Source organism: Mustela putorius, unplaced genomic scaffold, assembly GCF_011764305.1.
Source record: "Mustela putorius furo isolate JIRA1106 unplaced genomic scaffold, ASM1176430v1.1 tig00000698_pilon_pilon_pilon, whole genome shotgun sequence".
Taxonomy (NCBI): Eukaryota; Metazoa; Chordata; class Mammalia; order Carnivora; family Mustelidae; genus Mustela; species Mustela putorius.
Genome location: NW_025421449.1, coordinates 13,185,957 through 13,210,597, shown reverse-complemented (window position 1 = coordinate 13,210,597; position 24,641 = coordinate 13,185,957). Strand labels below are relative to the sequence as shown.

Genomic DNA, 24,641 nt, shown 5'->3' with positions numbered 1-24,641 from the left:
TTTTTTTTTAAATAGACCATTGGTGTTGCAGTATGAGGTATGAGGAGAGGGGAAGCATTTTTTTAAAGATTTTTTAAAAAAATTTATTTATTGGACAGAGAGAGATCCCAAGTAGGCAGAGAGGCAGGCAGAGAGAGAGGAGGAAGCAGGCTCCCCGCTGAGCCGAGAGCCTGAAGTGGGGCTCCATCCCAGCACCCTGGGATCATGACCTGAGCCGAAGGCAGAGGCTTAACCCACTGAGCCACCCAGGTGCCCCTCACAGCAGATTTTTAAAAAGCACACTGAGGGGTGCTTGGGTGGCCCAGTGGGTTAAAGCCTTTGCTTTCGGCCCAGGTCATGATCTCAGGGTCCCGGGATGGAGCCCCACATCAGGCTCTCTGCTCCGTGGAGAGCCTGCTTCTTCCTCTCTCTTCCTGCCTGCCTCTCTGCCTACTTGTAATCTGTGTGTGTCAATTACATAAATAAAATCTTTAAAAAAAAATAAAAAGCACACTGAAATTCAGGTCTAAATGACTCAAGAGCAGGTCCATTTATAAACGTGGAGCTGGACTAAGAGGGTAAGGGCCAGGACAGCAATTGCCAGAGACTTGGGCAGCAGGGGCGCGAGGAATGCCAAAGTCGGTCACTTTCGCCAGCACTTGCGGCTGGGAAGCTGCAGGTAGAGTTGGACGAGTCCTGTTTGCCAGCATCTGCTCTGTGCTTTGCAGGTTTGGCAGCAGGCTTCCCAGAAGAGAGGTGTCTCCTTCCCAGATTCTCACCCCCCACACCCAGCACCACCAGGTCAGGGTGGATGAGCAAGGTGCCACCGGAGCGCTGCGTCCTGGGTGAAACTTAAGTCCTGTTGTTGCAGACACAGCATGGGCAGAGCTAAGGGGAACTTAGTAAGGCTAAGACCCAGTAAGGCTCTGGGCCTGGTTCGTCTGAGCAGAGATGTGCCAAAGGCCACAGAGTAGAGAGATGTTCTGTGTTCTGGGTCTTTCCACTAAGTTCCTAAAACCTGAAAAACTTATTTAAAGTGCTCCAATGTTTTTCCATTAAAAAAAAAAATTGCTTAGGGGCGGCTGTAATTGACGAAGATACAGAACACCCCAGTTTTCTACCAAATACCCGTTGGTTTTTTTTTCTGCTGCTCAGAACTAACAGTGAAAATCTTGGCATAGTCTCCAACTTCTTTGTAGATGACTCCTCTACTGAAATGCTGTAGTGAGCGATCTCCCTCGTTTCTGAGGCACCCAGTACGGTCAGGGAGACCTTTTGTGAGCACACACAGTCACAAACACATTTGGTTTGCAAGCAGAGAAGGCTGAGGGCTCAGCAAAGCCACGCAGGATTCCTCCCGATGCTGCACACGGGGGCTGCCCAAGCACTCCCCCTTTTCACAGAGGTGAGGAGCCCCCTCCAGCCCTCAGCCCTGTGCTGGGGTGTGTGGACACTTACATTCCTGTGGGCACTCACACAACTGCCCCCTTTCTCCGAACTCCCGGAACAATTAGCCTGGATATGTTTTTGAAGTTTCTAGAAAATGACCTCACAATTACCTTGGGTCATTATTTGCTATTTCTCATATTTTATCTACATGGTACCTAATAGAGGGCCCAATAAGCATTTGTTGACTTGATTGCTTAATAACAGTGACTTGTGTGCTGCCTGGGTGGCTCAGTGGGTTAAGCCTCTGCCTTTGGCTCAGGTCATGATTTCGGGGTCCTGGGATCGAGCCCCGTGTTGGGCTCTCTGCTCAGCGGGGAGCCTGCTTCCTCCTCTCTCTCTGCCTGCTTATGATCTCTGTCAAATGAAGAAATAAAATCTTAAAAAGAAAAAAAAAAAGTGACTTGTATTTGGGCCCTAAGTTCCCCCACCTGCAGTTAAGGCCTTCGGCCTGCAGCATTCACTGCTCAAAGGCCAGCAGGACTCCCAACCTTCGCTCACCATCAATCCCTCCCGGCTGCCACACACTGCCTCTGCCCAGCAGATGCTGTTTTATAGACTTTCAAGCCCGGCTGTGATGTTCATCCTTGTTTCTCCCCACAGTTGGTGCTGAGTTAATTCCTCCTGAGTAGCAAACTGAACAAACCGGTCAAATCCCTTACTCTGTTAACAGATCACATCAAACCACCAATGCTTTCCCTCTCAACTTCTACGGATTCTCCTGTTTGGAATCATTCTGCATTGCTGGGAAATCAGTCCCTTTAACCTCCATGGTGCACATAACTGGGTGGGGCTAAGTTTGTACTGTCTTGTAGAGGATTCCCCTATGAATCATCAGTAAAAGTTCCTACAATGAGGGTGCCTGGGTGGCTCAGTCCGTTGGGCGTCTGCCTTTGGATCAGGACATGATCCCAGGGACCTGGATTGAGTCCCACATACAGTTCCCTGCTCTGTGGGAAATCTGCTTCTCCTTCTGCCCTGCTTTCCACTCGGTTCTCTCCATCTCTCTCTCTCAAATAAATAAAAATTTTTAAAAATAAAAAGCTACAATTATGAAAAGATAATCCTTTAGGTATCTGTTCTTATAGGACAATTATTAGAAAGGAATAAGCCAACCACTGAAAAATAACACTTTAAATCCTAAAACTCCACTGATTTTAAGGTAATTTAGTTTTGCAAAAAACCAAAAAAACACCTAGTTTTAGTATTTGAAGAATGGTAATCATGAAGTTAAACACACATTAAAATTAAACACCCATGAAATTAAATACACATTTCAGAAATGAAGTGTGAAAAATACAGCATCTTGGATTTGAGTTAACATGACTAATGAGCAAATAAATTAAGAAATATAACACCCTTCCTGTGAAATCATCGTATGAACCTTGTTTCACCAAGCTCTGTGATGCTATGTAAAACCACCCTGGGGCATATATGTGAAGAGTCCAGGTGGACAGACAGGTAATCGGGCAACTTTTATAAAGTGCTCATGGAAAGCAGGTCTTATTTTCAAAAGTTGTTCCTCAAATTGTGTGCTCATCTTTGAGTGTGAATGTCAATGTGGTCTTGCTAGAAAGTATCAATTCTCTATTTCTAGATCCAGGGAGGTTGCCATACCCTCCCCGCACCCAATCTATGAGACTCTGGCCCCGTAGAAGAATAGCAAGCTGAGAGAGGCAGAATGAAATGCTAAGGCAGGAAGAGATTGTGCAGCGCCTGCTCTCATGTTAACTGGCCAGAAGAGCCCGCATAATCCCTCCTCCCCCATCAGACCTCTAATTAATTTCTCCTTTGCTTCTGGCACAATATGCTCCTTTTGTAGTTTTCAAGTGTCAGTACTGGGGGAATTTTCTCCAGCTTCCTGAACAGCTTCTTTACAAAAGGCCAAGTCTTCAAAGTCATAGCTTCATCTTTTCCTGAAAAATGGCTTCCATTCTGACTGCTAGCTAAATTGAGTACATTTAGGGAGCACTCCATCTTACTCATTACACTGACCTTAAAAAAACCCTTTGATTTGTAGCAAGAGGTGACCTCAGCAATTGAGAAAAGGAGTTTCTGGTACTATATATAAGAAGTAGGATCTGGGAAAGTGAAACATGATTACCACTTATTCTTAAGAGACTAAGGTCAATCCCCCCCCCCCCCCAGACTTTATTTTGAGCGAGAAGAGAGTACAAAAGTGGGGTGAGGGGCAGAGGGAGAAGCAGACTTTTCACTGAGCAGGAAGCCAGATTCGGGGCTCGACCCTGGGACTCCAGGATCATGACTTAAGCCAAAGGCAGACACTTCAACTGAGCCACCCAGGTGCCCCTTTTGATAAACATTAAAATTCTAATGCTCTAAAGTATTTTTAGCAAAGTCTCAATCTATTTAATTTGTACAGTGCTTTTGATCCTCAAATAGGATTTCAGATCTGTGGTACTGGTCAAACTTTCCAAGCATAACTGGCTAAGACATTCAACTCTACCACTTCTTCCCAGCCCTAAGACCTTGTGCAAATACTGAGCTTGTGGGCTTCAGCTTAGTCCTTGGCAAGATGGGATTAAGAACCTAGTTCAAAGTAATGTTATGATTTATACAAGACTTAGCACACATTATGCAAATAACTGAATCATGAGCAATTAACAGGGTATCTGGACCCTCCTACCATATTGAAAGGACAAAAATCTCAGTTGTCATTCAGTTTCAAGAACTTGAACATGGATATACACACCCTCTATGTAGATGAACAATTTTAAGGGAAATGTGCCTGCCTTTCCCTCCCCACATGCTAACACTTTAAAGTGCACAGAACATATACGTGTTGTGAGCAGAAATCAGGCTTCAAGGGACTGGTATTTCTTGCCATCCTTCCCTGCTTTCTGACCCTTTCTCCATCACATTCTGGCTGTGAGAAAACACCCTCACTGCCTTTATTATGTGCTGGAACTCTTGCTTAGTCTTGGAAGACTTCTTCCTGGCACACTTTGGAAACTCATTGCTGTGCTCTTAGGACACTTGCCCTAATGGACCCTGGCTGTCTCCCCTGGGTTTCAGTGGCACGGTGCCTGCCACACTCATTTTCTGACTGCATGTCACAAGAGCATTCTAGGCAAACCAAAAGGGCCTTTATTTTTTGTGTGATTATTTTTAAACACACATCTCAGTTATTCTGTAAAACTTCAGGTGATGCTTCAGAAAATGAGAAGGTTTTTGTTTTTTGCCTAAAGCCTATTAATGTGTAGGTCTTCACTCTTCCTGTGAGTGATGTGAAGAAAACCCCTCAGCAGCATGTTAACAGAGCCTAGGAACCAGGGATTTTTTCATTACCACTTTATATAGTATTTTATTTTGTAGAATTCACATTTTATATAATTCACTTTATATATTGAAGTCTTGTCTTAGCAAAGTCAGAAAAAGTGATGTAAAAATATACCAAGTTACTAAATTAACCACCTTGTTTTCCTAAATAAGCTTCTGCCTAATACCTACTGTTGAAATTCTATCATTCTGTTTTGTGTGATACCATCCAAACATAGGGATATAAATTTTGGGTTCTAAAATGACTGAAGACAAAAGGACCTTCAAGATCACATTGAAGGGTAGTGACTAAAGTAGAGAAGGGAAAAAATAGAAGTTTGGCGCTTGGATTTTTCTTAGGACAACTCTCCTCACCACCCAGCCCCCCACAAACCAGCAATAGCAGTTAAAACTTACATAGTGCTAAATGTCCACACATTTTACCCCAATCCTATGATGCTGGTTCTGTTACCATCTCCATTTTACAGATAAGAAAATGGGCACGAGAGGTGAAGTAATTTGCCCAAGGTCACCTAAGAAATAGGTGGAAAAGGCAGGCTCAATTAAAGGTAGTCTGGAGGTAAGCACCATGGTCATCATCACACTATATTCTACATACTAGGTCAGGAAGAGAAAACAAATGAAACAAATCCTCTATTCAAACAGTATGCATATGGTTCAGCTGGAAAAATTATAGACCAATCACCATCTGGCTGAAACCTTTATTATTTCAGAAAGAAGCATCCTATGTAATTTGAGGTGGTAAGAATAATTACTTCTGGATTACTGTAATAAATATTTGTCAAAAATACAAGTCATTTTGATAATCATACATACTTAGTTCATTCATTAAGAACTTCCAAAAATAACTCTTTCGTATCAAAACACAAATGTCACAAGAGAGTCAAGTAATAGTCTATGCAGGTGAAGGAAAAGTCTGCTGTGGGAAACTCTGACAAAGCATTTTGCCTATTACAGTTTTGACTGACACAGTTCATGAAGAAAGACTAGCTACGTCCTCCCTTTTTTTTTTTTTTTTTTTTTTTTTTTTTTTAAGTGCTTAGTCTGAGAGGAACAGAAGAAACCAAGTCCTGGGAGCTGGGAGAAAAACTGCTTTCATAATCTTATGTGTGAGCCACATAAGGCTTTTCTGATGCCTGAAGTGAGATGGGAAACGCAAGCATGTATTCTATTAATAATATGTCAGTAATATCTCAATAAATATGCACAAAAATCCAGCAATTAGGAACACAGTGTTTGTATATTTGAAAATGCAAGAGTTTTCATGCTTTGAATGCTTTATCCTGAGAAGAATTTTAAGGATATTTTGTTCTATAAGGTTCAAAAATAAAACTTACACATACATAACACGTATCAGGAATTCTCCATACAATTAACATTCTGGACTGTCCTAGCAATGTCAAACAATGAGAAGCCAAACAAAATTATATGGATGTTGTAAAGATAGCACTGAGAAAGAAAGGAACATCAGGAGAATGAATCACCTGTATTTTTGTTTTATGCTCAATGCTTTTGAAAAGTTCAACAGATCAATGTAAAAATAGCTATGATTTGTTTTTAAATAGCCAAAACCCTCTCAGTAGCTCGGCACCAATTACACAAGTGCTACATATTCAAAGAATGACTGCAGGTGACTCTTTGCTTCTCTCTGGTCCCTTTACCAAACCTCTACATCACCTACAAGATTACTTGTAATATTTCTGCATTTCAAAAGATACGCAGCAAAACAGAGTTGTCTAGTTTTCAGTCAAATTAATTTTAGAATAGAACAGTTAAATTCTCACAACACAAACTTTAGTTTTCACATTCATTGAAACATTTAAGAATTACTCAAACATGAGCACTAGAAATGTGTGTGCTTATTTGGAAGAGAAATGAATTTATTCTGCAGAAGAAAAAGGAGACCGGAAGCATCACATCACCGGAACAACTGAAACATGGTGACAAGTCTTATCTTCTAAACTTCAGTGAAAGCTGCTTGTACGAACTATTTAATGAATACTTGTCCCTATTAAACAAGCAAGATATCTGACGTATAAAGAAGTCAGAAGCTGAGGCATGTCATTTCTTTCTGTTGCTTCCAGTTGCTAGAATACTGGCAACTCGCATAAATATATTTAATGTATCAATGTAGATTCCCAGCATCCTGGAAAAGCAAATTATGGTCAGTTATAGAGGATGTAATTCTAATAACAATGATAAAAACTATTTCTTAATCTAGACAAGCTATTTCTTAATACTGATTACTTGTCATAGGTATATGAAATGGAAATTAAAAAAAGAAAAGATGTCAACTAAGGAAGCCGTGGACTGAAGTCAAGGTTTTCTGGCAGATTAATCTTTGAAATGTTAAAAGGCAATTTAAAAAATCATTATTCTATCCTCTGACATGTTCTTATGAGTGTAGTATCTTGCCAAAAAAATCCCCTGGGTGATAGACAATGAAATAATCGAGCCAAAACCAAAGAAACACCTTCACAAAAATGTGTTAGACAGAAGTCTAGCATTTTTAAATATATCTCCTCAAGGCAACCCCTCTTCCTACCACCAACCAAAGAAAAGTGTTATAATCTGTGTTAAAGCAGCATTTAAAAAAAAAAAAATTACACTGAATTTCAGTTTCAAGGGAAAAAAAATTACTTCAAAAAATGTGACAGACAACATGAAACTCAAGAAAGCTAAAACAACCTATTCTGGTGAAGAGTCCAAGAAAAGGGAAAAGCATTATTATGTAACAGTTGCACCATAAAGCTAATCAACAAAAACAGGTAAATACTGCCTTAACCGAATACCTAAATATTACTTAGTCATGATCTAATCAAATGTTCTGTGGATACTTAGCTTACTGACGAGATAAAAAACAGACCAAACAGCAACAGAAATAAATATGATACAATTTGACAAACCTACTGCTGTGGGTTGAATTAAAAAGATACACTGACATCCTAATCCCTCTACCTGTAAAGGTGACCTTATTTGGAAATAGGATGTCTGCAAATGTAAACAAGATGTGAGTTAAGATGAGGTTAATATGGGGCGCCTAGGTGGCTCAGTGGGTTAAGCGTCTGCCTTCGGCTCAGGTCATGATCTCAGGGTCCTGAGATCGAGGCCCACATCAGGCTCTCTGCTCAGCAGGGAGCTTGCTTCCCCCTCTCTTTCTGCCTGCCTCTCTGCCTACGTATGATCTCCGCCTGTCAAATAAATTAATAAAATTAAAAAAAAAATGAGGTTAATATGGCAGTAGGGTGGGCCTCAATCCCAAATGACTGGAGACAGACACATAGGAAGAGTGCTGTGAAGACAGAGGTAGAGACTGGGGTAATGTGTCTACAGGCCAAGGAATACCCAGGGCTGCTGGCCAAAACAAACAGCTAGAAGAGAGGCATGGAACAGTCTCTCAAAGACCTCAGAAGGTATCAATCCTGGTCACACCTTGATTTCAGACTTCTCGACTCCAGAAATGCCGGAGTGTCAATCTCCCTTGTTTTACCACTCAGTTTGTAGTCTGTTACAGTAACCCTAGGAAACTAAAATAGATAATTCCACAAACGTACTATGTAACAAAGGGAAGACGTTAAAGACTACTTACGAATTGATGGGATCATATTTTTGAATTCCATACGCTGGTATTATTTCTGCACGCTTGATTACTTTCTGTGTATCATGCAGAAGAAACATACTGAAAAGAACTAATCCACCATAAATTGCCACTGAGTACAAAGTGGCACCAGCCACAGTGGTAGGTGGAAGAAACATAGATCCTGGAAGGGGAGAAAAAAAAACTAGCCTCATTTCTATAATTGATCTATGATGAATGTTACTTAAGACAGAAACAAGCAAACTTCTTTTGATGTACGGCACAGATAAGAAAAGGACTGACTATATACACTATATAATTTCATGCATATTCAATTCCAAATCCATTATACTCATTCCTGCAGCAGGTCACTTGCTTACATTACAGAAAGGCTCTTGATCAAGAGTAACTTTCATGTTCTTCAGACCAACTTTTCCATTTTAGATGTATTGGGTAAAACAAAAAATAATAGTTTACCATGATGCCAAACAGGAAAATACACTCTAATCAGTGTCTCCCTTTTAAACTTTTAAAAGTGACTCTTAATAAATTCCCTCCATTAGGATAACTGAGTACCAACAATGATTTTAGGATACCAAGAGTCTCAAAACACAGCCGCTTACCCAGTGAGGATACGAAGACGAGACCCAGGCCCACTCCCAGGGGTGCTCCCATGTTCAGAAACTTCTCACTGGGTGCACACATGGCCACAGTGGAGAGGCCTCCCACAATGCCTGCTGTATACCACGCAGCTCTGATGAGAAGAGGCCCCCCTAATATCGTCAGTGGAGCCACCACTGCACCCATTATACCTGGAGAAACAGCAAGCAGTTTTTACTAAATAACCAAAAAAAAAAAAAAAAAAGCCACTTTTAGGTGAATATCGTACACCTCATTGTTAAACAACAGGACTACGAAGTCTCTCCCTTATCTAGGTCATACTACCCCTGAATCCCACAACCTAAACTTGCGGCTATCCAAATTCGAAATCACAACAATAACACTGTTCTTTTTTTTTTTTTTTCCTTTAAGGATTTTACTTATTTGAGAGAGAGAGAGAAGGAAAGAGAGAATGAGACAGAGAATACAAGAGGAAAGAGGTCAGTGGGAGAAACAGACTTCCTGTCGAGCAGGGAGACCGATGTGGGACTCAATCCCAGGACTCCAAGGATCATGACCTGAGCTGAAGGCAGTCGCCCAACTAACCAAGGCACCTAGGTGCCCCAATAACACTATTCTTAAACTGTCTCAAATCAAGAGTACAAACACTAATCTAGATTTTTAAGTAACTTTATCAAATTCTTTATACGTCATTACCGGGATGTGAGCCTACTGGTATTCTATGCAACAACGACCATTATGTATGAGAATTGAGATTAAACGCCTTGATAGGAATAACTGAAGGTCTTGGCTCCTGCCAAGAGGGAACAAGGTAGAGCGAGAGAATGGTATAGGATGCTAATCCTAAAATGCAGGAACTTCAAGGACAGGCAGTGCTGTTTCCTTGTGGAATAGGGAATATCATCTCAGCTTCTGAATAGTAATTTCAGTTGTCAGATATTTACAAACAAGTTCAGAAAAATTACAGCAAAAGGTATCAAAAATTAGCAAACAGAACTCCCTAATTAAAAAAAAATTAATTGTAGACAAGGCATTATTTCAGTGGTAAGTAGAGCAAGTTATCAATCCTCTTAAACATTAAATGTCCATATTTAACTCATGGAATAGGCACAGCTATTGCCATATATAATGTCAACACCAGTATCTCTTTTGTTGAGAGTAACATTTCTAGATTGAGTAGGAAGATATAACTCATGATAATAAATAATTAAAAATATATTTTGCTGTAAGAAAGACACTGGATAAACATTCCTCTAGGAATCTTTACATTTCTATTAGGAATCCCAACAGAGGTGTAGGGGTGTGTGTATGTGTGTGTGTGTGTATGTTTTTAATTTTCTCGGTTACTCTACTGTCTTTCTTCTAATTTTTTAAATTTTTTATAAACATATTAATGTATTTTTATCCCCAGGGGTACAGGTCTGTGAATCGCCAGGTTTACACACTTCACAGCACTCACCAAAGCACATACCCTCCCCAATGTCCATAACTCCATCCCCCTCCCCCCGGCAACCCTCAGTTTGTTTTGTGACATTAAGAGTCACTTATGGTTTGCCTCCCTCCCAATCCCATCTTGTTTCATTTATTCTTCTCCTACCCCCTTAACCTGCCATGTTGCATCTCCACTTCCTCATATCAGGGAGATCATATGATAGTTGTCTTTCTCTGACTGACTTATTTCGCTAAGCATGATAACCTCTAGTTCCATCCACGTCGTTGCAAATGGCAAGATTTCATTTCTTTTGATGGCTGCATAGTATTCCATTGTGTATAAGGAATCCCAACAGTTTTACAACAGACAGCAAAATTTTTAGCAAAAAAATGTTTTTAAAAAAGATTTTATTTGACAGGGAGAAAGATCACAAGTAGGCAAAGAGGCAGGCAGAGACAGAGGGGGAAGCAGGCTTCCTGCTGAGCAGAGAGCCTGATGTGGAGCTTGATCCCAGGGCCCTGAGATCATGACCTGAGCTGAAGGCAGAGGCTTAACCCACTGAGCCAACCAGGTGCTCCCAAAATGTATTTTTTTGCAGAAGCCAAGAAAAACCTTTATTCTCCATCAGGCTCCCAACTTTACTTACCCCAGGTAACTCCCTGTCCTGAAATTTGGATTAAGCCACAGGAAGAGGATGAAAGAGTGTCCTTCTTCCTCCTTTCTCTATACTGATGTGCCAGCTAATTTCTCCAGCTTCCTTTGACCCCATTAGCCACCAATGGCGGGGGGTAGGACACAGAGCTGGTACCAGGGAGCAAGGATGAATGAGGCCCTGTCTTCCTCATGGCCCTTTCACCTCCCACCCCATGACACCTGGTCGTCCCCTGGCTCTCCAGGGTCCAGCTTGGTGGTCCTGTTTTCCATGGTCTGTCCCTCCCATGGTTCTCTTCTATGTAGGCTGACCCTGCTGAACAATTTCCCAGCTGGCCTTGACAACCATGGTACAATCCTCTTTCCGTTCTTCATGGCTAGGTTCACTGGAGATTCTATCTCTGGAGCTTTTATCACTGGGGGGCTGGCCCTTGGGTGGCTTAATCTTCCAAAGATCCTGGCCACCATGCTCTGCCAAGGCCTCATCCTAGACGCCACAGTCCTCTGAGAGGTCCAACTCTCGTGGCCTAACTCTTTGGCAATCAGGCTCGTGTGTTCTGGCCCTCTGGGAGACCTGTCCTCACAGAATGTGGGCACCTGAGTCCTGGCCTTTTCACAACAGTAGCCCCTAAGTTAGAGGCCTTTGTGGGGGGTAGTCTGGTCCTCCAGACTTTCTTGTCAGCTGCAGGAAGGTCCCTCCAAAGGTCTGTTCCGCACCATCTGGCTCTTTGGTGAGTCTGTTCTCTAAGGCTAGTTTTCTGATGGTGTAGGCAGCTGTAGTCCAGCCGTCCTGCACCTTTAGCAAAACTTTTAGGGAGGCTGTCAGAGATCTTTCAATATTTTCTCATAAAAATCTTAAATGGTAACAGATGTTTGCTACTTAAGGACATATCAGTTACAGAACAAGGATAGCTCAACATTATTGTGGATCAAACTGGCATTCATCCAACTGGTACAGCCAGTATGGAAGAGTATGGGGGTTCCTTAAAAAATTAAAACTATAACTACCATATCATTCAACAATCCCACTTCTGGGCTTTTAACCAAAAGAACTGAAATCAGGATGTCACAGAGGTGACTGTGCCCCCATGTTCACTGCAGCACTGTTCACAATCTCCAAGATGCAAAGATCATATTGTCCTTTAATGGGTGAATGGATAAAGACAATGTGGCATATATATAAAACAGAGTAATATTCAGATATAAAAAAAATAAACTCTTGCCATTTTTGACAACATGAATGGACCCTGAAGGCATTACACTAAGTGAAATATGAGAAAGAGGGGCGTCTGGGTGGCTCAGAGGGTTAAAGACTCTGCCTTCGGCTTAGGTCATGATCTCAGGGTCCTGAGATCAAGCCCTGCATTGGGCTCTCTGCTTGGCAGGGAGCCTGCTCCCCTCCCTCTCTCTCTGCCTGCCTCTCTGCCTACTTCTGATCTCTCTGTCAAATAAATAAATAAATAATCTTAAAAAAAAAAAAGAAAGAAAGAATAAAAAGACAAACAGCACATGATCTCAATTGTATTAGGAAACCTAAAAAAATGATCATTTCAGTAATTCCTACATAGTAAAAAAGTCATAGTAAAAAGTCAAATTCAGAGAAACAGAGAAGAGTGGTGGTTACCAGGGGTAGAAATGTGGGGGAAATGAGGAGATAACTGGTCAAAGGATATAAATTTCCAATTATAAGATGAACAAATTTGAAGCCCTAACATACATCATGGTGATTACAGCTAATCCTGTATCATATACTTGAATGTTGTTAACAGAATACATTTTACATGTTCTCACCACAAAAAATAGTAAATGTGGAATGGAGTGTTAGCTAATGCTATGGTGGTAATCATTTTGCAATATATAAATGTATTAAATCAACCAGTTACACATCTTAAAATTTATAGGATGTTATGTGTCAATTATATCCTAATAAAGCTGGGAGGAAAAACACAATTAGAATAGTTTTTCCAATGATCATTCAGTAATTCCTACATAGTATCACTTAATCCTGAGTAAGACCACAGCTGTGTTAACACAATGCTAAACATCTGGGTGAAAAATGAAAATGGAATGCACTGGTAAGTTAATACTCGTCAAAAGCCAACTCTGATGTCCCTTTAATATTGTGAGGGACTGCCTTTGGGTCATCCAAACTCCCTGCAAGTCTCATCTCAATCATACCAGCGAAAGAAAGAGTAGAAGAGAGAGGGCTGGACTCGAAGAAGTAAGTGTGTCAGTTTTGACTGTGGCACCTGCCAGTGTGACCTCACATAGCCTCTATTTCCTCATCCATGAAATGGAAATGCGAATGCCTGCCTGCATGGCTCAAGATACAGATGAAATGTAAAGCAAAAACTGACATTCATGCTGTACAGCGAAAGGTCACTATAGCAAGCCCAAGGTCATCTTTAAAAAGACTTGCTTGCTGGGCTGGTCCTTGGCTACTTAAGAACTTGGCACATGAAGCATTCTGTAACTGGCAGGGTTAGACTACTTGTGAAAACAATGTGAGTTATGCTGAAAGCCTGCTTTCCTTCTGGAAATCTGTATCTTGGTAGTTACTAGGAAGGTACTTCTATGATTAGCCCTTAATAAAAACCCTCAGCCCTCAGGCTTCAAGTCTCTAATGGGCTTCCATCTCACTGTACTTTTCACTTCCTTGCTAAGTCCCCTCAAAGAAAGCAGGGAGCACTGAAAGCCTGTGGATGAATTTCTCCAGACTCTACCCGTATTTTTTCCCCTTGCAGATGCTATCATGTGTCCTTTTATTGTAATAAACTTTAGCTCTGAGTACAAGTATATGCTTCTTCTAAAAAAACCAAAAGAACTCTAAACGAATGAATGGGTGGTCTTGGGGGCCTCCTCCAACACATAAAATACTTTGAGCCCAGTAGTTTATAGCACATTAAAGGAGTTTTCTAAGCAACCCAGAGAGCCCTTATTCTAAACTCACACTATATAGCTATTTTGACTTAATTCAATAAGCCTCTAAGTATTTAATACTTATCAGAGATAAAAACACTGAACTTGTCCTCTCAAGGAAAACAGTGTCTAAAATGGGAAAAAGGTGCAGAACTCCATTCTCTGGGTAACATACTAATGCTAAACTCAGATGGTGAGGATTTTGGTGTTTTAATGCAAGAATACATATACCTGAGAGAAAAAAGTTTTGTATACTACTATGGTATGTAGTTGTTCTAAAGCAAAATAATCCTTAAATATTTGCAGATAGCACTCAGATATTACATGTCATAGAAGTACATGTATCTTGAGTAATTTTTTTTCCTTAAAAGCAGGTTATTGGTACTAGAAGACAATAGACCACCTCCCTCAATCACAAGGATTTTATCTGGTAAAGCTCCCTGGAGAGTACCTACAGTTGAATAACCTCAGACCTTAACAGAAGAGACTTTCAAAACTAAGGCTGTCAAGTCATGCTGTCTCATATTTACCAAAACAAAGACAGCACGGGAAGAATATAAATGACAGTTCACGCCAGAAATTTTTCATACTGGATGCCAAATACCTAATTTCCATTTACTGACCCAGGTTAGAAACATTTCCGTCTGTTTCCCTGTAAGTTTCAAGGAAAATGCTTATAAAATTTGTCTTGTTTTATTTAAGTGAATAAACGAATAAAAAGCAGAAACAGATCCATAAAGACAGAGAGCAAATTGATGGTTGCCCGAGGGGAGGTGGCAGGGTATGCAAAATGGGTGAAGGGGAGTGAGAGATACAAGCTTCCAGTTATGCAATCAAGTCACAGGAGCAAAAGGCACAGCGCAGGGAACACAATCAGTGATACTGCAATAGTGCTGTGTGTGGTGACAGATGGTAGCTACTTGTGGGGAGTATAGCAAAACATACAGAGAAACTGAATCACTATGCTGTATACCTGCAGCTACTGTAACATTGTGTCAGCGATACTCAAATTAAAAAAAAAAAAAAACAACTGGAAAAAAAACAAAATATGTCTCATTTTGTGGTAAAGAACATGTATCTAAGTACTTTTGTTTCTGGGTCTAGCTGCCTCTGTTCAACCCACAGTCAGACTCTCCTGGGATACCTGAGAAGGAAAACATGTTATCCAAAGTATTTGTGTCTCCACAATTAAGGGAGGAATCACAACATACACCTACAAAAGGATATTAAAACTGTCCTACAATACCCAAGGTGGGTAGCCTTCGCCCTGTCTACAGTAACTTTGTGCTAAACCTATCTAAATAATGACTGAGCTAACCATATCAGACACAAATGTGCATTTCCAATGATCTTTTTTACTGGGTTCTTTCTTCCAATGCTCCACTGCAAAATCCTCTACTCCTATTTTTTCATGTGTCTTACCTCCTCCTTTTCTTCTCCACCCTCATTTAAAAAATTTTCTAAAAATACATTAAGAACAATTCTCAGGTAATGTGTACCAGGTCTGAAACCCTCCCAGAAGCACACAAAATACATAAAGGAAATCTCTGCATATATACTAGACTGCCATAGGAGGCCAAATGTAATACTGGGGATGCCCATGGTCTAAGCAGCAGAATCATTAACTTTTCAGAGAAGATGTCTGGCAATAAACAACCACTAGTAAGTACAAAAGAACTAGTAAGTGTTTTCTAAACACAAGGTTTTATTAAATTATACACAAGTCATTTACAGTTATGAAGAGCCACTAAAAAAAGAAGAAAAAAAAGTAATGAAGGTTGCTAAGTAAAAAATTAAAATTAGAACATACCAGAATGCAGTAGCCAAGCAAGATGCTTTGGGCCTGGGCTCTGGTCATATGGTATTGATTGTACCATCATTCCAGCTCCAATCATGGCTGCAAAGGTTGCACCAATCGTCTAAAAGACACATTATTACTGAGAAAAATCAATCTTTATACAACAACCAAGTAGAAGCCTACAAGTTCCAAGTTTTGCTAGTCCCTCCAAAACACCCCACTTAAAGGATAGTGAAGGGATCCAAGCAGGAGGCAAGAGTGCCCCCTACTGCCACACAAAGTTTTGCAGACACCTTCAAGTGAGTTGAGCTTTGACAGATACCATCTTTTTAAAATTTTATTTTTGATAGACAGAGAGGTCTAACAAAACCTCTTTAAGGATCCCAAAATAGAGATGCCTGGATGGCTCAGTTGGTTAAGCATCTGACTCTTGGTTTTGGCTCAGGTCATGATCTCAGGGTCATGAGATGGAGCCCATGTCTGGCTCTGAGCTCAGCATGGAGTCAGCTTTGGATTCTCTCTCTCTGCCCCAACTACCCCACTACTCCCAGTCACCCCCCCACCCCCCACCTCCTCAGGCACACATGCTCCATCACACTTATTCTCTCAATAAATAAATCTTGAGAGTGCCTGAGTGGCTCAGCTGGTTAAGCATCTGGCTTCAGCTCAGGTCATGATTTCACGTCCTGGGACTGAGTCCCACATCCTGCTCTCTGCTCAGCAGTGAGTCTGCTTGTCCCTTTACGCCCCACCCCCAACATTCATTCTCTCTCAAATAAAATCTTTAAATAAATAAATCTTAAAAAATAAGAATTCCAAAATATTTTTTTTGTATAGCACAGACAGCATTTTAAAAAAATTAATCATGATACACTAATTAGAATATATACATAATAGTGCATTGTCTTGAACTCCATCATATGCTAAATAAAAACCTAAAAAACTGAAGCACATGGAAAATAGAGGAGAGGGTAAGATTCTACTTATCTATTCTCTTAGTTTTCTGGCTGACTTGGGTCTTCCATCCCTTTTCTTTGCCTTAGATTGCCATATTGTTTTTCACACTTAAATATTCCTTGTGCATATAATAGAAAATGATACTGAACCTTTAAAAAACATGAAGCAGGAACTGCACACCTGCAGCTCTTGGATAAAATGGCAGATATTTTGTAGCCCAACTATTCAAAGATCAATTTATTTCCTCTGCATTACCTGTCTGACCCACGGCACGAGAATGTTCAACCACTGATGTAAAGTAGAGCTGTTTTTTCTCCCATTAATATAAATAAGCACACTGGGTTCTACTTAATCATTTTTTAATGGAGAGATAATTACTAAAAATGACTTCATACATTTCTTCATACTTCATTCAAATGTAAGGCATTTTCAGGATATTTACAATTACATTTTTTTTTTCTTTAAGGTTCTTCATGTTCATGACCCGACTGCATTTTTTGCTTTTTACTTTTCCATACTCTACACACTCCAGCTACATGAAATGGTGGAGCTGCAAATAGATCTTTAATTCTATTCATTTTGCCTAAGAAATCCTCTTTTCTATCTGGCTGACTTATCCAAGGGTTACCTTCTCGCATGGGAAGTTTTTCTGGGAGGGACCCTGACTGCCACAAGCCTCTTCTCTGTTCCAAAATCACTTGGTACTAACTTTGACCTTATTGGTATGTCTGTCACCCCTCAAAAGCTTCATCTTCATCTCTGTAGCAGCTGCCTGGCCTTCCAAACTATTTTATTTAAGTAGCCCTAACAGCAGGTGAGTCATCTTCTGCCCACAGGAAGCTGAGAATATGGCCCAAGCACAAAACTTCTTTGAAGTCTTACTTCAGGGGCTGAACTCTTCTGTATATTTTAATTTTTCTCTTGCAGCCATAGTGTTTTGTTAAAAAGCCCTGTTTTATATTATCTACCTGATAAAACTTACATTTCTGGTGAGAATGCACCATGCTTAGTCTGTGCCCTCATGAACTTCTGGGTTAGGAGATTCATAACACCCATTTGAATTATACTTGTGTCCAAAAGGCCACGCTATCCTAAATGGTTCTCCTTTGGAAAGTGCAGTGGAAATAGTATGGTTTTGGAAGATGGATGGAAGTTAGTTAGATCTGGCTAGCGATGGGACATCTGTATGATACAAACTCTCCCCTCCCTCAGTCCCTTCTAGTCTCAAATTCATAGTTCACATTCTTACAATTCCTCATTTCACAGATTTTACAAAGCCGTAGTTGGTATACTCGCTTCTCGTGTCTTTCATTTGAGTTCTTAAATAAAAAAATTTTTTTGCTGTTTCAGTATTTGCCCTGGCCTCTGACTACTTGGGTACTCTCCTCAGTGTGGCAATTAAACATTGTCTTCCTAATTGTCTTCTTCACACTCTAGACCTCAAATACTCCAACTTCACTCTTGACACTACTGTGAAGCCAGTTTTATCTCAGTTTTTTTTTTTTTTTTTAAGGTTTTATTTATTTGAGAGAGAGTGAGCAAGTGAGACAGTGAGCAAGCAAGAAGCAGACTTCCCACTGAGCAGGGAGGTCAGTGCGGGGCTGAATCCCAGGACCCTCAGATCATGTGTGAAGCCAGTTTTAATGACTCCTCTTCTCCTCTGTTCAAGTTGTTCTGCAAACCTTGACTACCTTTGTCCTCTCCTGCAATAAAAAATGCCAACCTCCAACAGTTCTGATGCAATAATGTCTCTTGCATAGAACGTCACGACTGGTCTAAGACAAAAACAGTCTTTCAACTTGTTTTACATTTTCTAATTCCTATTGCTCATCCTTTACCACTTACTCAAGCTCATTTCTTCAACCAGACAATAGAAAAATAGCTATCACTTTTGAATTTTTTTTTTATCTAGCAAAATAACAAAAGCTCAAGAAACATAGAATCTAAAACCTTACACAGGGTCAAGAGAGTTCAGAGTGTTAGCAACAAGTATTTTCCACTGATGATTTTGCATTTATTGCCGGCCTCCCCCACCTCCCATTAATCAAACTCTATAAAACACAGGCTGTTTGATCTCTGCTCCCAGGTGAGTTGGATATTCCTTGTAAAGTTTGATTTTCAACCCCTTTGCCACTATTTGAATACAATACTCAACAAAGAATAATCTGTGATTTACCTCAGAATATAATTTCTACTTTGTCTCAGTTGCCTTATTAATTCATAGATCTGAACAACTGTTCAATATAGTAAGGGATTCCCTTCCATTTAATACCCCCCCAATATTTTTGGTTTAATCATTTGATAATTAGTGAAAAAGGAAAACAAATCTGACTTACCACCCAAGAGCCTCTCATCATGAAGTTCATGAGAACAGGAGTTCTGCTCACTGCCAGGGCGGACAAAGCTGTTAAACCAATACTTCCTGCTAAATACATATAGGTAGAATGAATTCTATCCTTCACATACTGAGGCCAAATTCTGTAAGAAACACAACATGATTAATTTACAGAAATATGGATATAAGTTTTGGTTAAATCATTCACAGCTGGGAAACTTTGGGAAATACCAATTTATTCCTCTAGTCTTATTTATTATGGAAATGACGGATATATTGGGAGTTATAAAATTAAATGATACAAGGGACGCCTGAGTGGCTCAGTTGGTTAAGCAGCTGCCTTCAGCTCAGGTCATGATCCCAGCGTCCTGGGATCGAGTCCCACATCGGGCTCCTTGCTCAGCAGGGAGCCTGCTTCTCCCTCTGCCTCTGCCTGCCATTCTGTCTGCCTGTGCTAGCTCTCTCCCCCTCTCTCTCTCTGATAAATAAATAAAATCTTTAAAAAAAAAAAATTAAATGATACAAAACGTAAGTGCTCGGCACATATACAAAGCAACACATTTCCTCCTTGCTTAAACACATATAACCTTAGCAAAAGACTTACGTTTGAACAGATGCTAAGAAATTTTTTTCATGCAAGTGTATTTCTATAGTTAGAAGTTTAGATATAAAACATTCCAAAAGTGGCAAAAGAGATGGATGAAAACAAAACTGGAGCCTTGAAGATAGGAAATGTTTGGGAATGATTTACTTACACAGCTTTTTCAATAGCCCCGATCTCATTAGACATTCCCAAGCCATAGTAACACAATGCTCCAAGACCAACAGCAGCCCCTCCAGCAATAAACCATCTTCCCATCTGATCAACTGCAGAACACAGGGGGAAATGCACATTAATTAATACAGTCATGTCTTGACTAAATTAAACATGCTAACGGTAAGCCCTTTCTAATATTTGTATGGGGAAAATCTATATACCACAGTCCTTTGTAACAGCCATAATTAGAACATATGCGGATGTAAGTGGCTTCAAAATTAGGGGACCAGTAAAAAGGGCACTGCTAAAACATAGGTGTAATAATACAAAAAGGACCAGAACTGATTAGCCTCTAATTTCACTCTGAAGAAATTTAAGGAGGCAGTGTGTCTGTAGACATGGGGATATTTCTCTAATACATACTATTTCATTCATAAGAATCTGGGTTATGTCCTCATGCTCTTAGAAAGAAAAAGATGAGAAAGAAATGTTAATAGTTATACCAGTGTATAAAATGCCATTAACTGTCAAATAAATAAAATCTTAAAAAATAATAAAATAAAGTGCCATTAACAAAGATGATGCTTGATGTAGACAAAGGAAAAAAGGAACCAAGGATGTAATCAGTGTTTATGTAGCACAATCAAGGGAGAGGGTGCCCTGAAGAAGAGCAGGTGAAACAAACAATTGACCAACCCTTACCTGGCTGCACCTCACTCCTTTTAGTTTGAATCTGTTCACTCAGAGTACTACTAAGCTATAGTTTATGATTCATGTAATTTATTTTTTAGGGCAAACTTATTAATCAGGAAGAACTGTCCAGATGGATACAGATTACAGCTCTTTCCCATTATATTGACACTTTGTAAGGTTGTTAGCCAGCAAGTGTTCTATGAATAGATTTGGGTAGATTAACAATCTAAACTTGCAAAGATGAAATTCAAACAAACTTCATTAAGGTATTGTTTCCAGGGAGGCCATATATGAACAACCAATTATGAGGACTCTTATTGAAGAGCTAGGCTTTTATTAATATCTGTTTTAGTGATTTTTCTCCTAAAACATTCATAATTACATGCTTGAATTAAGAGTTCATGTAACTTCAACTGAACTTCCTTAACAGATTGTATTTTTTATATCATGGCATATTAACTATTAATCCTTTTTTTTACTTTAATGGTAAAAGTAAAATTTTCTTTAGAAGAAATATGATTGGAATCAATGAAACCAGTGTGAAGTATCAACCTTTTCTGGATCATGAGTTCCTGAAGAATGACTGCCTTTCTTCCCAGAAAACAGTCACATACATAAGTTTGCACACATTTTTAGAAGGCTGTTCATGGACTTCTTAAAACATTTTCACATACTCTAGTTCAAAAACTGAAGACTACTGCCTACTTTTAAATATTTTTTCCACTGATGGTTCCATTGCTGCCTCCTTAATTTCTTGACCAGTTTTCCCGCGCCGGATCCCAACTCTTGTCTTGGTGGCATATTGCTGATATACATGAAAACAAAGACAATTGACACATAAATCAAAACAATGTTATTAATAGAAGATAATTATATCTCATTATACTAGAAAACTCTATATAACTTGGTACTTTCTATGTATGTAGTTTCATTATAAAGGTCTGTTAGCCAATCTAAAAAATTAAATGCAGACCCTACCTACCTATGGTCTATCTTTGAAGTGATTCACTTAAAGACTTAGTTTACAACTTAACTTTTTTTTTTTTTTAAAGATTTTATTTATTTACTTGACAGACAGAGATCACAAATAGGCAGAGGGACAGGAAGAGAGAGAGGAGGAAGGAGGATCCCCGTGGAGCAGAGAGCCTGATGTGGGGCTCGATCCCAGGACCCTGAGATCATGACCTGAGTTGAAGGCAGAGGCTTTAACCCACTCAGGTGCCCCTACAACTTAACTTCTTAAAGTTTCAATAATAATTACTTCATTAACTACAGACTTATATCTCCAGAATCATATTTTAAACACTAGCTTTTAAAAAACATTCATGCAGGGGCACCTGGGTGGCTCAGTTCAGGTCATGATCCCAGATTCCTGGGATCGAGTCCCACATCGGGCTCTCTGCTCACCGGGGAGCCTGTTTCCCCCTCTCTTCTCTCTGCCTACTTGTGATCTCTCTCTGTGTCGAATAAACAAATAAAATATTAAAAAAAAATTATAAAAAACATTCATGCATTAAGTATTGGCTACCTTTTTTTTTTCACCTGGGAAATGGGCTCAAGAAAATTACCTTTCCTTAACATAAAGTCAAAGGGATGGATGATTATTACCTTTTTTTTTTTTTTAGCTCTTTTTCAACAGCAGAACAGTTAATTCAAGAGGAAAACAGTTGTCTCTTTTAGCTTATATATATTTCTTTATCTACCTCACATTTCAAAATTTATACTTCTAATCTGAATTCTGGAGAAATCTATTAGAAAAGAAAAAGAAAATCTCTAACCTGATGGATTTTACCACTCTTTAATCAAGAGCTGAAATGACATTATTAATAAGCTACTAATGAAATGTTAATATTCCTGTGTTCTTAAGCTTTTGACTATAGGTTCCAAGATCTCCTTGTTGTACCATACAGCTCTCAATCTCACACAATCACTGTAAATTCTCAGAATAAAACTCTAAAAGCTGTAGATAAAGAGAAAGTTATAGAAGCTCTTTCTATCTTATATGATAAGGAGGAACACAATGACACAAAACTAATGGGGAGTAAGAGCTGATGTGGGACTATTATCATGGCTAAGTGTTTCAGTAAATCACTAATGGTAGAACAGGGAGCTTCATACAGTTTAAAAAAAAAAAAAAAAGGAAAGAGTCCCCGTGCACAAAGAGATGGACATAATATTAAAATATCAGATTATCTTTACCCGGCTGGGTGTTAAGAGCCATTGATTCTTCGTGATGGAATTCTTCACAATAGGCGAGGCCTTGGTGAAAGCTGGTTGGAAGACCCTGGAAGGGAGTGTCCGGAGACACACAAATCTTGCTGCCAGCATGATGGTGCACCAGGTTTACCAAGCAGATCTGAAATGCTAGTTTGAGACACAAACAAAAAATAACCCATTAACCAACTAAGGGAATGGCACAGAAAAGATGCAGAGACACAGAAGGGCCGGTCAATCATGTTTTAGTAGAAAAATGGAGTAGGGACCTTTTAAAATTTAATGATGAATTGTCGGCTTATTTGTTATTTCACAAATGGGTTTCCACAGAACCCAATTTGGGATGATCACCAAAACAGAATTAAATCCCAGCTTGAACAGTATGGTGTATGACTTGTCTGTGCAGATGGTAATATCTTACTACGACTGCAGTGTATGTGATGGCTTTTATAAATGTGGTTTTAAGCATTCAATGGGCAAATTTAAAACAAGACTGTATAACTTTTGAGCAGAAGAAAAATGTCATCCAAGGAAGAGATTAGTAACTCTTCAAGGTCATGCTGCACTGTAAGGTTTCACAACAGTAATCAAACATTTAAATTTCTGCTAAACATGCCAAATATTACTTCCCTTCAAAATGTGATAAAAATACTCAAGGCACTGACACCACCTGGGATGCATCTTAAAATACAGATGCTGGGTCTTAACTCTGGTCCTAATGATTTAACCTCTAGGACCGGGACCCACGAATGTTTTACCTAGCATTCCCCCAAAGCTAAGAATCTTCGCTAAAAAATACCTAACCCAGCGAACTTCCAGCTCTGCCCCTGAATCTATACCGGGTGTACACCACTGAGAATGTACCGAGACCTTCTACAACTTTCACGCCATTACATCATCTCAGCCTGTGGCGGTTTACCTCCTTCGGTAGTTAACACACTGACCCGGAACGAGGCCTCGTTGAGTGGCCTGCATGTCGCGCAACAGAACGAAATGGAAATCTGCCCAAAGTGGCCTCGTGAGTGTCTGCCCTCCGAGATTCAGGTGCGTTGGCTATAAAACGGATGAAGTATGACCGAGCCCAGAGGCCCGGTCCCCCGAGGAAGTTCACCCAGCTCTCCAGATTCGGTAGAGAACTCGGCAGCAAGCGTCCAGTCTCCCAAAGTCAACGCATAACCCTACAACACCCTCGCCTCTAACACCCCCACTCCCGCACTCCCTTATCTGAAAGGGCGGCGGCTGTGCGGCCCAGCCGCTGGGTGATTCAGCACCTCTGCCCGAGGGAGAAGAGGGCAGCGGGGACGAGCCCCTGCCCGCCAGCCCAGGCCCCGCCGCCGCCGCCCCCTTTCACCCGGTCACCCGCAGAACGATGACCCTAACGAGCCGCCAAGCTGTGGCACCGCCAGGCTGTGACGCATCCAGCAGCGACGCCGCCTTCAGCCCATTTCAGATGCACCCAACGGCCCCACGAAGCCGATCGTCAGGGCAGCGGATCTCCGGTGCTAGCAGGCCCGGAGTAGCCATACCTCAGTCCCCGGTCACCTCAACCGCACAATTACCCTTCCGGGCCGGCGAAACGCAAACGCGCACACCTCTCTGGACCTCCGCCCGCTCCTTACTGCCTCTGCGCGCGCAGTTTCCCCTACTCACTGAGTGACGCAACATCCGGAGAATCGCCAAACACTAGGGTCACCCAATCATGAGCAGATCTCTGACGGAAGAGCTGGTACAGTAGGCAGGTGGGCTTCCGGGCCAGAGGGAAGCGTCATAGTCGGAGTCCATTTTGGGTGTGGGCAGCGAAAGCATTTCAGCCATGTTAGCTATGGGTAGCGGGGCTAGTCTTTTTTGTCTGAACAGTTTCACTAGCGGCACTTAACAAAAATGTAAAAATTGAAAAAGAATATTAAATGTGTGAGAACTAAAAATTTTTCCGTTGCCCCTTTACTTTCCTCATGTTGCTTT

At 40.5% G+C, this 24,641-nt stretch overlaps 1 protein-coding gene across 3 annotated transcripts; it reads right to left on the bottom strand.

Moving 5' to 3' along the window:
• Positions 1–5,412: 5,412 nt before the first annotated feature.
• On the bottom strand, positions 5,413–24,356 carry GHITM (growth hormone inducible transmembrane protein). 3 transcript variants are annotated; one of them, XM_004765763.3, is made up of 9 exons: positions 24,206–24,356; positions 22,665–22,829; positions 21,171–21,270; positions 19,771–19,882; positions 19,017–19,158; positions 15,736–15,844; positions 8,926–9,114; positions 8,315–8,486; positions 5,413–6,871 (listed from the first exon to the last, which is right to left on the bottom strand). In XM_004765763.3, the coding sequence occupies exons 2-9, from the start codon at positions 22,791–22,793 to the stop codon at positions 6,787–6,789; spliced, it is 1,038 nt and encodes a 345-aa protein (XP_004765820.2). In that variant the 5' UTR covers positions 22,794–22,829; positions 24,206–24,356; the 3' UTR covers positions 5,413–6,786. The 3 variants fall into 3 exon arrangements, with proteins under 3 accessions (XP_004765820.2, XP_044939506.1, XP_004765821.2); XM_045083571.1 differs by lacking the exon at positions 24,206–24,356 and adding an exon at positions 24,039–24,063; XM_004765764.3 differs by lacking the exon at positions 24,206–24,356 and adding an exon at positions 23,599–23,623.
• Positions 24,357–24,641: the final 285 nt, after the last annotated feature.

What these genes read in the sequence shown, in the direction of transcription:
- GHITM (XM_004765763.3), bottom strand. Translation starts at nt 22,793, where the DNA reads ATGCTGGCAGCAAGATTTGTGTGTCTCCGGACACTCCCTTCCAGGGTC. An exon ending in GGGGCTATTGAAAAAGCTGT is followed by an intron (nt 19,159 to 19,770) that starts GTAAGTAAATCA and finishes TGTTTCTTACAG; the next exon opens with AATTTGGCCTCAGTATGTGA. An exon ending in TGATGAGAGGCTCTTGGGTG is followed by an intron (nt 15,845 to 19,016) that starts GTAAGTCAGATT and finishes TGTGTCTTTTAG; the next exon opens with ACGATTGGTGCAACCTTTGC.